The sequence below is a fragment of the Elephantulus edwardii genome, unplaced genomic scaffold (assembly GCF_000299155.1).
Source record: "Elephantulus edwardii isolate Elephantulus edwardi_28Jun2011 unplaced genomic scaffold, EleEdw1.0 scaffold00055, whole genome shotgun sequence".
Taxonomy (NCBI): Eukaryota; Metazoa; Chordata; class Mammalia; order Macroscelidea; family Macroscelididae; genus Elephantulus; species Elephantulus edwardii.
The window spans coordinates 8,312,261-8,325,493 of NW_006399805.1; the positions used below are offsets into that span (position 1 = coordinate 8,312,261).

The following is a 13,233-nucleotide window of genomic DNA, read 5'->3' on the forward strand; positions in this document are numbered from 1 at the left end:
CACACACACACACACACACAATAAAAAATTTTAAAAAGAGGGAGACACTTGACCCATGCAAGAGCTTACGGAGTTGTAGAAATGTGCCCCACTGTAAGTCAAGGGTACCTGTAAACGTAGCCCCTGTGAAGCCTCAGGGGCTCTCCATCTGTAACCCCCAACCCTTGGTACTCTCTGATTCCTGTTTCTCTCATTCACCTACAGCTGAATACCACACCTGTCCCAGGTGGCAGTATCCACACACAGGCCCGGCTGAGGTTGACCAGGGCTGTTCTCTAGTGAGAACCAGTAGCTGACGTGACAACTGGGTCTGGACATTTGTTAAGGCCCCATCGTGTCTGTGAGAAGCCCAGGTGGCACAGTGGATCAAGCATGGGATTGCTAACTGAAAGGGTTGAATCCCCAGGTGATGACGGGTGGGGGACAGAGGCAGCAGTCAGCAGGCTTTACTGCCCGGGACCCCTCTGTCCCCTGGACCTACGTTGTCTCCCATGGTCCTTCTCTGCAGTCTCCTCTCGGACATGGGCCTCGGGCAGGATTGCCGAGCCCACCTTCCAAATAATGGCCTGAAGCGTCCTCCTAACAAACTCCACGGGGAAAACTGGACACACCCCCCAACGTGCTTGGAGTTTTCTCTCATATGTGTGCTTACCACAGAAACACTGTGGGCACCAGAAAGCAGCTGGAGAGACAGGCTGTAGAAACACCAGCATAAACAGAAGCCCCTCCTTGCCCTCAGCTCAGGCCTCTGCAGGGTGGGGTGGGGGCTGCCAAGTTGATTCTGACCCATGGTGACCACAGGTGACAGTGTGGAACTGCCCACAGGATGTCAGTCCTTCCAGCTGGCAGCTGAGTGCTTAAGCTCTGCAGCACCCGGGCTCCCCCAAATGGCATGTACACACCCTAATTTAGAGTGTACTGGCCCAAAGGGTGGACAGACAAGGCTGGAAGGAGACAGTGGCCAGTGGTGACGGGGCCAGGAAGGCCGTGCGTTGCCTGGTGCCCACCCCGACCAGGGCTGGTCACTGAGAGGGTCGGCGTGGGCTCGGCCTCACTGCACCCGCTGTTTCTGCTCACGGCGGAGTCTGCATTTGAAGGACTCACCTTGTTCTTGATCTTCCTCCGGATTTTCTTCAGCGCCTTCTCCTCCGACTTGGTCAGGGGCAGTTTGGTGGGGATGGGGTAGCCCTCGGCGATCAGAGTCCTCTTCTCCTCCTCCGTCAGGACCAGTGGGCCCGAGCCCTGCAGCTTCTGAGCAGAACCAGGAGAGAGAAGGGTCAGTGGGGACCAACGGGGCCCACCTCCTGCAGGTTCCAAACAGGATAGAAAAGAAGGGTGAAGGGGGACCAACGGGCTACACGAGGAACGTCCCTCAGTCCCACCTCCACCTCCTAGAGCTTCTGAGCAGACCCAGGAGAGAAGAGGTAAGTCAGTGGGGACCAAGAGGGCACATAAGAACGTTCTCCAAGCCCACCTCCACCTCTTACAGGTTATGAACAGACCCAAGACAGAACAGAGGGGTCATCAAGGCACAATGGGGCACAGGAGTGGACCGTGGCAGGCCCACCTCCACCTCCTGCAAGTTCTAAGCAGACCAAGCAGGGACGAGGGTCGCCAGGGACCAGTACAGCTTAAGGGAGCCACTGGCGTAGGGTGACTAGATGTCACAGCCCAGCAGACGGCTCAGAAAGGAGGTCTCATCGACCTCTGCGTAGAAATGGGAGCTCTGACGTGAAAGCTAAGACAGAAGACGCTCTGGTGTGGATGCTTAACTCAGGGCCAGTACTCCTCTGGCTTCAGCTGTTACGGGGCAGACGGGCCCCGGTTCTTCACGGAGCCGCTGGTGGGGTCAAATCTCTGACCTTACAGCTGACAGACAAGCACTTTAACCTGAGTGTTACAAGAACCCTTTACTACGTATCGTAGTCGGGTTTAGGTGCCACCAAGTTGGTCCTGATTTACAGCAGCCCGTGAACAACAGAACAAACACTGCCTGGTCCTGCGCCATCCTCACGTACTGGAACCCAGCACGTCAGCTCCAGCTAACAGCTGTGCAGGGATCACGACTCTCCCTGTTTGAGACGCCGAGACGGATCTGAGTCCCACAGGCAGATGAGAGTGATCAGAGATTGCCCTGCACAACAGGAACCCGGGGTGCACTGAAAACCCCAAGAGCACATGTAGGTGAGCCTGTGTGACGAGGGAGGGCTCGGACAGCGGAGGACGCTAGTACTGGAGCCCCTGGAGAAAGGGCGGGGGTACATCCGTGAGCAGAGGACACTGGACGTTACAAGCATGTCTCTGAGAAGAACGTGAGGCCCCTCTGTCCAGGGGAGGTAGGGGCTCCTGTGCTTGCAGAGGAGGCCTGAGGGACACGTGACGTGATGGCCTGAGGGCTTGTCATCAAGAGGGAGACAAAGGCCACTGACCAGGGATGGGTCACTGCACAGGCAGTGGGTGCGGCGCACGGACACAATGAGGGAGCTGTTACAGCGCCCCAAAGGGGAGGAGCCGGCTTAGAGATGAGAAGGCAGGGCAGTGAGGGTTAGAGTCCTCAGACAGCTTGTTCTAAAAGCATCGACTCTTTTCTGCTGCTCTGTGCTGTCAAGGTGGAACCCACTCACAGCTGCCCCTCCGGCAGGGTTTCAGAGGCGGGAAATCACACGGGAGGAGAATGTCCATCCTTCCCCGGCAGCAGCTGGCAGATTTGAACCACCTGCCTTTGGGCTGGCAGCGCAGCTCCCTAGCGCTGAGCCACCAGAGGTCCTGGCTGCTTTTTACTCCAGGCCATAGAATCCACTGCCGTCAAGTCAAATCCTAACTCGCAGGACCTTCTACGCAGAGCTGCCCCGCGGAGTTTCCAAGCTGCCCGTCCTGATGGAAGAACAGGGACTCGGCTTTCTCCACTGTGGGGCTGACGGATTTGAACCACCAACCACAGCAGCTGAGTACTTAACCACTGTGCCATCAAGCCTCCTACTGGGCCTGGGACCTGCTAAGAGCAGCAACAGCTACACTTTTGAGAAAGAGGAAACGAAAGTGCAAGTTTTACCCTCAGTAGTTACAGCTACCTAAGATAAACACAGAGCTGAAAAGCACAGTGAGGGAGGGCTGGGAAGGGTGTCAGCAGGTGGGCTCGGCAGTCTGGCGAGCACACCACTGGGCAGAGATCCTGACAAGAGTGTGGGGCCTGCAGGCCCTCGGATGGCCTGGGGGGACCATTGCCCCTGCCCCGTCTGCCTGTACTCACGTGGGGGGCGGTGAGGAGGGGCGAGCTGGAGAGGGAGGAGGGGGCTCGTGCCCCAACCCGGGCAGGGCTGGCGGTCTGCGGCAAGCCGAAGGGGTGCAGGCGCGGGTTGGGGCTCAGGCTGCCCTCTGAGTCGCTGCTGTGGCTGCTGGGAGGTGTGGGCGGCAGGTGCAGGTGGTCCACGGAGGCTGGAGAGAGAAGCGATGGCCCAGGAGGGTGAGGCAGACAAGCTCCCCAGACACACAGCCACCTCCCACACACAACACAGCAAAATACTGCCTGGCCCACACTGCCCCCAGAGGGTCACAGATCAGGCTGCAGGCCCCCAGCCCACACTTCTGGACCCTGTCCCACAGAGCCCTTCTGGCCATCCTGCACGGGTTGGATCTGGGCACTCTGGCAAGGCTTGGTGTGCCCAGCAAGGGCACGTCCCAGAGCCAGTTCCTTCTAGAGACCGCATCCAGTCAGGAGACGTGGACACAGGGACAACAGAACCCAACTGCTGGTCGGTCTGTGGGAAGCCTGGCTAGAGCAAACCTCTCAGCACTCAGCCAAAGGTCAAAGGTTCAAATCTACTTGGTAGCATTCAGAAGGCCGGGTGATTGACTTCTGACAAATCAGCCTGAGAGCCCACACAGCACAGCTCTGCCGACACATGGAGGCACCGAGCTGACCCCACAGCACGATGTGTACGGCTGCTGGGCGGAGAACCAGCTTGTTTACAAACTCTCACCTAAACCACGATAAACCCTCAAAACTGCCACCCACGCAAGGCAAGCAGGAGGCCTGGAACTTCAGAAGTCTCTGTGGTCATGGACACCTAAAGGCACTAGCGAGAGTGACAGAAGACACTGCGCTGACCAACCAAGGGGCTATGCGAGGTCACTATCAGAGGGGCAGTGCTGGGTCACTGCAGCCAACAGCGCTGGGGGCTCCCCCTCTTCACCAGCAACTCTCCACTTTTCTCCTGTCCCTTTATGCCTCTCCCTCACTGGGCTGGCCTCGGCTGGATCACTGGATCTGCCCCTTACCTGGTCCCACCTCCCCTGGTCACACCCCTCCCTGGACCTAACCCTTCTCAGGCCCAACCCTCCCTGAACACAGCCCTTCTCTCGACAAGGCCCTTCCTTGACCACACACCCATCCTGGCCACACTCTTTTCATGGCCACAGCTCTTCCCTGGACCTGTCCCTTTTCTGGACCTATCTGGTCAAGCCATCACCTTCTCTTATCAGAGCTGACCACTCCCGGCAGCCAAGGATTCCTACACCCATGAGTAAGAGTGCTGACAACACGAATCTCCCTACAATGAAGGCCGCGGACCTGCCCCCGGGGTTTCTCACTCCCGTCTGGCACACAGCTCTTAGTCACTGAGGACTGGGGTGGCTGTCCCTTCCCTGTCTCTGCTCCTCTCTCCTCTGGGATGGCAAGACAACCGAGGTCAGATGTCTGACTCTGAAGGCGTGCCTCCTGTGACGTGCCAGCGAGCACCAGACAGGGCCAGCGAGCACTGGACAGGGGCCATGGAGCACCTGGCAGGGGCCAGGGAGCACCGGATAGGGGCCAGCAGCACCAGGCAGGGGCCAGGGAGCACCCGGCAGGGGCCAGCACATTAAGGGACAGGACACATCACCCACTGAGGCCTTGGTGGGGAAGGGCCCAGTGAGCTCCCTCAGACCGCTCTATACCGATCCTGGCCAGTATTCCGATTGTTGTGGCTCAGCCTGTGTCCCCCCAAGCACGTGTCAACCTCCCTACACCACGACGGTCACTGTGACAGCCCAGAGGGAGGTGAGAGGAGACTGACCTTCCTTCGCAGAGAAGTTGAGGAACTGGTCCACTTCATGAGGCTCCAGCTTAATCTTGGGGATGACGGTCTGGCACGAGTCCACCTAAAGGCACGACATCAACACAATGGACACACGCACACCCGCACATGAAGCACCACGTAGGACCACGGGGCCGTCCTGGGCTTCCTGTCGGGGCTGAGGCAGGCCGCTGCCTGGACCGGAGGCCACCACCCAACCCTGTGACCGGCTCTCAGCTCCACACCCAGTAGCACGTGGATGGAGCCTGAGCCCACTGCCGTGATGTCCCCTCCAACACAGAGGTCCAGGTGGGTCACAGTGCAGCCACACTCCCTGAGGGCTTCAATGCCTGTGTTTCCTGGAGCACGCCAGGCCTTTTCTTCTGAGGAGCTTGTGGGGGACTCCAAGGAACAGAACCACCCTGTCTGCTGTGGCCACAGGGCTGGGCTGATATGCTTTCCAAGGTGTGGAGCCCCTCCCTCCGCTCCTGAGGCTGCAAATGGAAGAGGCTGCCCATCTTTCTCCTACAGAGTGGCTCGGGGATTCGAACCGCCAGCCTTTCAGTTAGCTTTCCACTACACTCCCAGAGGAAAATAAGATGGACCTTTCAAAACTTTTTAACACTGAAGTTTTTAAGACATAGCAATTCCACACACAGACAGACAGACACACACACACAGAGATGTGGGAAACACAGCCCGGCTCCAGCAGCTCCTCGGTGAGCAGCTCGATCTGAGACCCAGCGCTCGATGTGGGGGGCACGGCAGGCACCCCTGTGCTCACCTCCAGAGCGTGCTCCTCCTTCTCCAGAGGGGTGGAGACAGCTGTGATGGTGAGGGTGACCGAGGGGACCAGGCCTGGGGGCGGCTCGTCCGTGATCGGCTCCGTCTTGATGGTGGCCGGAGGAAAGTCTGTGGACAGGAACCACTTCTCACTCTCCACTTCGTCTGTGGGAAAAGAAGGCGGACGTGAGAGCTGCTCAGACACCGGGCTCCACACCGACCGACGGCGCTGGGCTCCCACCAACAGCCTCCTGCCAACGGTCACTGGGCAGACAGGGAATAGGAAGCAGACAAGAGAAGGACACACAGATTCCCGGTGGCTTTACTGAGCTACTGGGGACACCTGGTAAGCGGGCAAAGGGAGATACAGTGACCTAGTGACCCGTCATCAGGCAAGAGGTGAGGGGAAGAGTTATGCTCTATGTTCTGGATGCTTCCAGAACACTTAATTATGCTCATACAAAAGCTGTCACTGGACCAACAAGCTGTCATCTGAACAGAACATGGGAACGTCACATGGTTTAAAATTAGGAAAGGTGTGCATCTGGGTTGTATCCTTTCTCTGTATTCAGTATGTATGCTCTGCAAATCACTCAGGAAGCTAGACTTTATGAAAAACAACGTGACATCAGGATCGGAGGAAGACTCATCAACCTGTATTATGCAGATGTCACAACCTTGCTTGCTGAAAGCAAAGAGAACTTGAGATACTTGCTTCAGAGACTCAAAGACTACAGCCTTTGACATGGATTACATCTCAACATTAAAAAACAAAACTCACCACTGGGCCAATAGGCAATATCCTAATAGATGAAGACAAGACCGAGATTTTTAACCATTTCATCGTTTCAACCCCTAGAATCAGCAGTCAGATGTGCTGTTGTTTGTTGCTGTGTGCCACGGAGTGGGAACTGACCCACAGCTGACCCTCTGGCAGCTTTCAGAAGTAATTAATCGCAAGGGAGGAGACTGTCCATTCTTCTCCTTCAGAGCAGCTAGTGCCCTCGAACCGTGTGCCTTTGGGACTGCAGCGCAGCTTCTTGCCACTAGGCCACCAGAACTCCAGTCAGATCTAGAGGCGTTTAAAATTGGGAAAGTCTGCTGTCAGGGCCCTATCCATAGTCTCTAAGAGCAATGATGTCAGTTTAAAGACTAGGGTGTGCCTGATTCAAGCTACAGTTTTTTTCAATCACCTGTACATGTGAGAGCTAGAGAGTGAATAAGAATGGCAGGCGAAGACTCAACGCCTTTGAGTCACAGTGTTGAGGAAAAGGGCTAAATATCCCACCAACTGCGAGAAGAACAAGATCTCTTGGAGAAACTGCAACCACAGAGCTCCTTGGAGGCAAGGATGGCAAAGATTCACCATACATCCTCTGGGTATGTTGTCAGGAGAAGCTGTTTAGAGAAACAACATGCTTGGAAAGGTGGAGGGTCGGGGAAGGAGAGGAAGGCCCTCACCAAGATGGACTGACACAGTAATAGCAGCAATGGGCTCAAGTGTGTCAGAGATGATGCGGTTGGCCCAGGCCAGGGCAGGGTACAGATCTGTTGTTCACAGGGTCAAAGGTGTACTGGGTCCAATACCATTTAGGAACAACGAATGATTCCCACCACGAGTGTGGATGGGTTCTCTGAGATAAAGCATCAAAGTCTGAATCCTTCCACAGCTGACCCTCCCAGCAGTTTCAAGAGGCTATAAATCCCATGGGACGCGCCTGTCACCCTGCTGTGGAGCAGCTGGTGAGGTGAACCACCGGAGAGGTGCCGCCGTGGATTAATAGCACAGACTCATCATGGAAGGGACAGAGTTTAGAGCAAAACCAAATGGTCCAGCCGCAGTGGGAGGTGCAGGACGAGACGCCAGGCCCTCCTGGGACCTGGTCTCTGCTCTGCAGAGGCAGCGGAATCTCTCCAAACTGCTGAGAGCGGGCGGGCCCAGAAGCTAAACCCCAAAGCCCACCATTATCAACACTGTGCTTCATGAGCTGTGTCCTTCACGCACAGAGCAAGTCAGGGTGACGCACACAGAGAAGAGGCCCCCGCCACACCCAATGCCCACCCGACTCTAGGCCCCAAAAGGCAGGCAGGCAGCTGCTGCGGGGTGAGATGATCCCCAAGGAAGCCAGAGAACACCCACCCCATGGAGTAGAGTACTCCCACAGAGGTACAAAGACAGCCACTCTAAGAGTGGGTGTTCTGCTCTTAGCAGCTGCTCTGTGCTACGTCCGGGCGTCCACTGTTTGTGAGGGAATTGGGGAAGGGGATGGGATCAATTGCTTCTTGACAGTGTCTTCTCTGGGGCTACAGGCCAGAAGGGCGTCCAGGCCAGACGGGCATCCAGTGTAGCCAAGAGAAACACCCAGACCCAGAATCAACAGAAGATTCCAGCAGCTCTGCCAAGCGGGGCTGAGGGACTCACTGGAAGACAGAGCCATCACTGGAGAGGAAAGGACAGTGGGGAGGGCCAGGCTGGTGCTAGGAGGACATGCAGACCCCACTCTGCTCGCACCGCTGGGGAGCCTGAGGGGACATCCGAGCGTGACGCTGACCCCACGAGCACACTGTTCCCACTGGATGAGGTCGCCCTGGCCGAGGACAGAGTGAAGGTCAAGGAGGCATTACAGCGAGGAAGAGGCAGCATCCTGGAGCCTGGGGCTCGCATGCACCTAGAAGAGCTTAGAGGAGAAAGACCCCCAGCCTCAGTGCAAAGAATTCACTTCCTAAAAGTAACACGCAGAACAGAGTCAACGAGGCCACTCTCAAACACTGCGATGGCTTGTGTTCAGGGGTCAGTGACCAGAGGACAGCCCAGGGCCCCACTGAGTAAGAGGTGAGGGCTGGATGGGCCACTTGGACCCCACTGGGAGCAGGGCTCCCCTTAGGCACACGAGACCCCGCCCCCTCCACTCCGAGCCCCGTGGAGGACCACAGAGGCGTTGTCCTCCCGGGTCCACTCTAACACCTCACTCCTGAAGCTCTGTCTCCGCTGAAGGGCTCTGGCAGCACAAGGTTAAGCACTTGGCTACTGACCTACAGATCGCTGGTTCAAGGACACCCAGTGGACTCTGCAGAGAAAGACCTAGCAGTTTGCTCCCCCACAAATCACAGCCAAACAGCACAGGGTCACTGGGATTGTCTCGGTGACACTCGGAAACTGTTGGGATCGTGAATCGAACTGGAATGTGAGAATTTTAAGACCATGAAGCCACAAAGCCTCCTCCCACGGATGAAGTTACTGACACACTGGCCTCTGTCGGAGGCCTCGGGTTCACTGATACCACAACTCCTCTCTCCCACTCCCTAGCACAGCAGGAAGCTTCCTTCCTGTTACACTAAGGGGCAGTTAAACACGTGGATGCACGCACCTGTCCCCTGCAGCAGTATTCACGACCGCAGAGCACTGACGAGCAAGGTGAAGGTTAAAAAGTGACGGTGCAGCCATAAAGAGCCCGAGTCGTCCAGCTCGACCAGCAGGATCCCTGAGCCAAGTCCCAGCCGAGGGACAGCCATCGTGTGATGTGCTGTCAAGCTGGAACTGACTGACAGCTAACCCTCCAGTGGGCTTTCAGAGGCAGTAAATCGCACAGGAGGAAGCTGCCCATCTTTCTCCTGCAGAGCAGCTGAAGGATTCAAACCATGTGCCTTTGGGTTGGCAGAGCAGCTCCTTACCGCTGGGCCACTTGAGCTCTCCCTCCTGAGGGACAGTCACGGGGGGTACTGTCTGAAGCTGCTGAGTTCCAGGGCTGTTTGTTACGTGGCAGCAACACCAGCAGATTTAGTGCAGCCGAGTGTGTGCAGACAGGCTTCCGCTCGGGACACCAGAACCCACTGCAATCAAATCTGCACCTCGTTTCCAACACAACGCTTCTGAGCGGCCCACTGTCAACCTTCTCAATGGATGTCTGTGGGCCGATGGCTGGGTGCACCAGCCACACCATGAAATAAAGGCTTCAAAGATGAAGAAAGCCCAGCCAGTAAGGAGCCCGGTGGGTGCATGCCAGAGGCAGTTAAGACAAGAAGAAAGGGCACTTATTTCATCCTAAACTCCTGGCTGCTGCCTCGAGCTCGGTCGTTCCCCGGAAACCAGGATCAAAGCACAGGAGAAACATGACAAATGTGACCTGTGAGGTCACGGGTTAGTGGAGACCAAAGAAGGGGGGATGAGGGGAACATGTAACCACTTTTCCATATGGCCTGCATCTACTTTACCAGCTAAAAGACCAATAGGGCCCCCATAACTCAGAGCTGGAGGTGTCCTGGGATGTCTGAACTGCTGGTTAACCTGCAAATGCTGGAGAAAGACATGGTGCTCGGCAAAGGAGAGGGTCCGAGAATAAGAGGAAGGTCCTCACGAGATGGACGGACACACAGTGGCCGTGGCAATGGTCCAAGCAGAGCTGGGACTGGGAAGACGGCAGGGTGAGGGGTGGGGGATGGAGTGCACGGGGTGGGGAGGTGTTTCATTCTGACAGGGTTACTAGGAGCTGAACTAAAAGAGTCCTGGTGGGGCAGGGGTTAAGCACTCAGTTGATAACCCAAAGGTTGGCAGTTCGAACCCACCAAGTGCTCCACAAAAGAAAGGCAGTCTGCTTCCCTTAAGATTCACACCTTGGAGCCCTGAGGGGTGGTTCTCTGCCCTGCGGGCTGCTGTCACCTGGAATCAGCGCCAGTATGCGTGGTGCAGGTGTGGGTGGTATGGACGGGCCACTTCTGCACATGCACACTTTACAGGAAAGCCTGCTGGTAACTCATATGCTTTTAGACTTGGTTCTCACATCACCCTGGAGGACAAGGGTCATGTCTGGGTCTCCATCTGTCCCAGTCCAGGACCCCTGAGTCCCCTCAGGAGAAGGAAGGCTTCTGTAACGGCTGAAGTGGAATCGGAGAAGCAGGACGGACACACCACACAGAGATGCGGCCACATGGCAGATGCAGGGATGTCTTCACGGCCTGCCTTCGTGTCCTCAGTCAGGCATCGTAGTCTCCACTCAGCTCTGTTTAATCCCTTTCTCAGAGGGTGACAGGGAAGGAGGGAGGCAGGAGGGAGGTAGCACGCAGGAGCCCTCCTTGGGGGTTGGCAGTGGCTCCGTCACAGAAAGGACGAGCAGTGGTCTTCGGCCCACACCCCTCACACGGGCTCCAGGAGCCTCTAGACCACACGACACATTACCTTCAGTGACTTGAGGGCTGCAGTCAAGCTGAGCCCCTAACAAAGACGGCCCCTGCAGACCCTCAGATCAGATGCTGGAGATGCTTCAGAAAGTTTAAAAAATGCTCCCCCCAAACAACTAATACAGGAGACACCCCCGACAGCGTGCGTAACTGTAGGAATCCATGGCCCATGAGAGGCGCCTCGGACAGGATCCCAATACCTGCACTCGCTACATGACCGGCTGGGACTGCAGGATGAGGCAGGGTGGGAGAGGCGGTTACATAACAGCAGGGACGCAAAAGGAGATGGAACGGAGAGTAACGGGGCAGGAGACAAACCCTGAAAAACACAGAGAGTCAGACACAGCCCCCCGTGCTTCAGGATGATGGGAAAACAACATTAGAAAGCATATCAAAGAGACTGTCACTCTCTTCCAGGCTCAGAAGCAATTATGGCCCAAGTGACAAGTACAAAGCACCTCAACCTCACTGTCAAGTCGGAATCGACTCTGACCCTCTGGCGGGTTTTCAGAGGCTGTAAATCTCCCGGGAGGAGACTGTCCACATTTCTCCCACATGCAGCAGCTGGTGGATTCAAACCACCTGCCTTTGGGTTGGCAGCACAACTCCTTACCTACTGCACTACCTTTAATCTCAGTAAACACGGGAAGGAGATCTGGCCCAAGTACAGGGAAACACGCTCTTCCCGTCCCCAGAAACAAGGAATTGTAGCTCTACTCATCACGGAAGAGTGCAGGGCTGTGAGTGATGCGCGCGGCTACTTCCACCACTGAAGACTCGCAATGGATGAGGGAAACTTTCTCCTCCATCAGGGAGGCCAGCGGCCTTGATGGCTACTGGGCTTTGGGGGATCCTTCCAGATTGTACCTCCGCATCCTAAAGAAGGGACCAATACCCAAGATGAGGCGTCCACTGGAAGAACAGAATGGTGTGGGCTTTGGCCTCTTAAGAAAGATTTCCAGTGAAAGAGCATCTGGTATTGATCGAAGTGCCCAGAGGTTCTTTTATGTTACACCTAGATTGATTACACAAAAAAACAAAGATAAACAAACAAACAAACAAACAAACCACAAAACAAAATAGGGTCAGGCATCCCACAGGGCACCTCTCCACCCTTCATGTAGGAGGAAAATAGGGAACAAGCCTCAGAATAGTGAAAAGGACCAGGCTTACAGGTCAGACAAAGACTGGGGACCCCCTGAGACTATGGCCCCTAGACCTCCTTCAAGCCTGGAAATGACCGCTCCCCCACAATCAGCTTTCGGCCAAAGATCTGACAAGGTAATAAGGTGATCGGTGACCCAGGGACGTGGCCACTCGTTAGAAGCACCTGCGATTCGAGATCAGAAGGCAGTTCAGGGACAGAGCTCAGAGGGCAGGAAGGGACAGGAAGGACGATGAGTGGGTACTGTAAACCCAGAGGGGAGGAGGGAAAGTGCTGTCACAGGTGAGACTGTAGTCAACGCCCTGAAACCGAACGTCTATGGCTGACCAGAAAACAAGCGCTCTATACACTTTCATCCAAGCCACAGCAAAACGTCTGAATACGAGACAAACAACAAAAGCCCAGCGAAATCTCTGCCTCGCCCATCAGCTAATCCCGAGGTTCCTTGTGGGCTCTTCCCTCCACATCTTCAGCCTCCTTCCCTCCCGGTCACTGTAGATATTGGGGTGAAGCTGTGTGCGTGCCTGGGTTCACACTGGGCTGGGGGCTCCTATGGGTGGGGTCCAGTCTCACTGCGGTGTTCCAGCATCCATGAGGCCTGGTATCCCAAGTAACAACACACAGACTCAGGGCAGAAGGGCAGGGCAGGCCCCCTGGGCTGCTGCGGTCATCCTGCATGTTCTGCGGAGCTGACCATCCACAGACACAGCCTCAGTGCCACATGCTGTCCAGTTGGTTCAGGCCAAACGCCACTGGGCGCCCAGCACGGCCGGGGCCCGTCTGCGACCACTGCTGCAGCTGACGAGTGGTGCCGTCCACCCTGGGGGCCACCTCCCAGCACCCGGTCAACTGCACAGCATGCTGTTATGCTTCAAAGGGTTTTCTCATTGGAAAGCAGATGACCAGGCCTTTCTTCCTAGTCTAGAAGTGTCGCTGAAATCAGTCTACATGCACGGGAGGTGGAGGACAGGTGTAACTCTGAGTAAGTGGAGGTTCCAAGAAACGCCTGGGACAGACATCACACTCGGACGAGCAGAGGGTCAGTGAAGGAGAGGG

The 13,233-nt window shown here is 56.1% G+C and overlaps 1 protein-coding gene across 1 annotated transcript in view; it reads right to left on the reverse strand.

The window, feature by feature from the left end:
- Positions 1-13,233, reverse strand: part of CREB3L2 (cAMP responsive element binding protein 3-like 2) — an 82,982-nt gene that overhangs the window by 9,673 nt on the left and 60,076 nt on the right. The window contains exons 3-6 of the mRNA XM_006887151.1: positions 5,827-6,002; positions 5,055-5,139; positions 3,251-3,435; positions 1,105-1,251 (exon numbers count right to left, since the gene is read on the reverse strand). Coding sequence (XP_006887213.1) covers positions 1,105-1,251; positions 3,251-3,435; positions 5,055-5,139; positions 5,827-6,002 — 593 coding nt within the window. The remainder of the gene's footprint in view (positions 1-1,104; positions 1,252-3,250; positions 3,436-5,054; positions 5,140-5,826; positions 6,003-13,233) is intronic.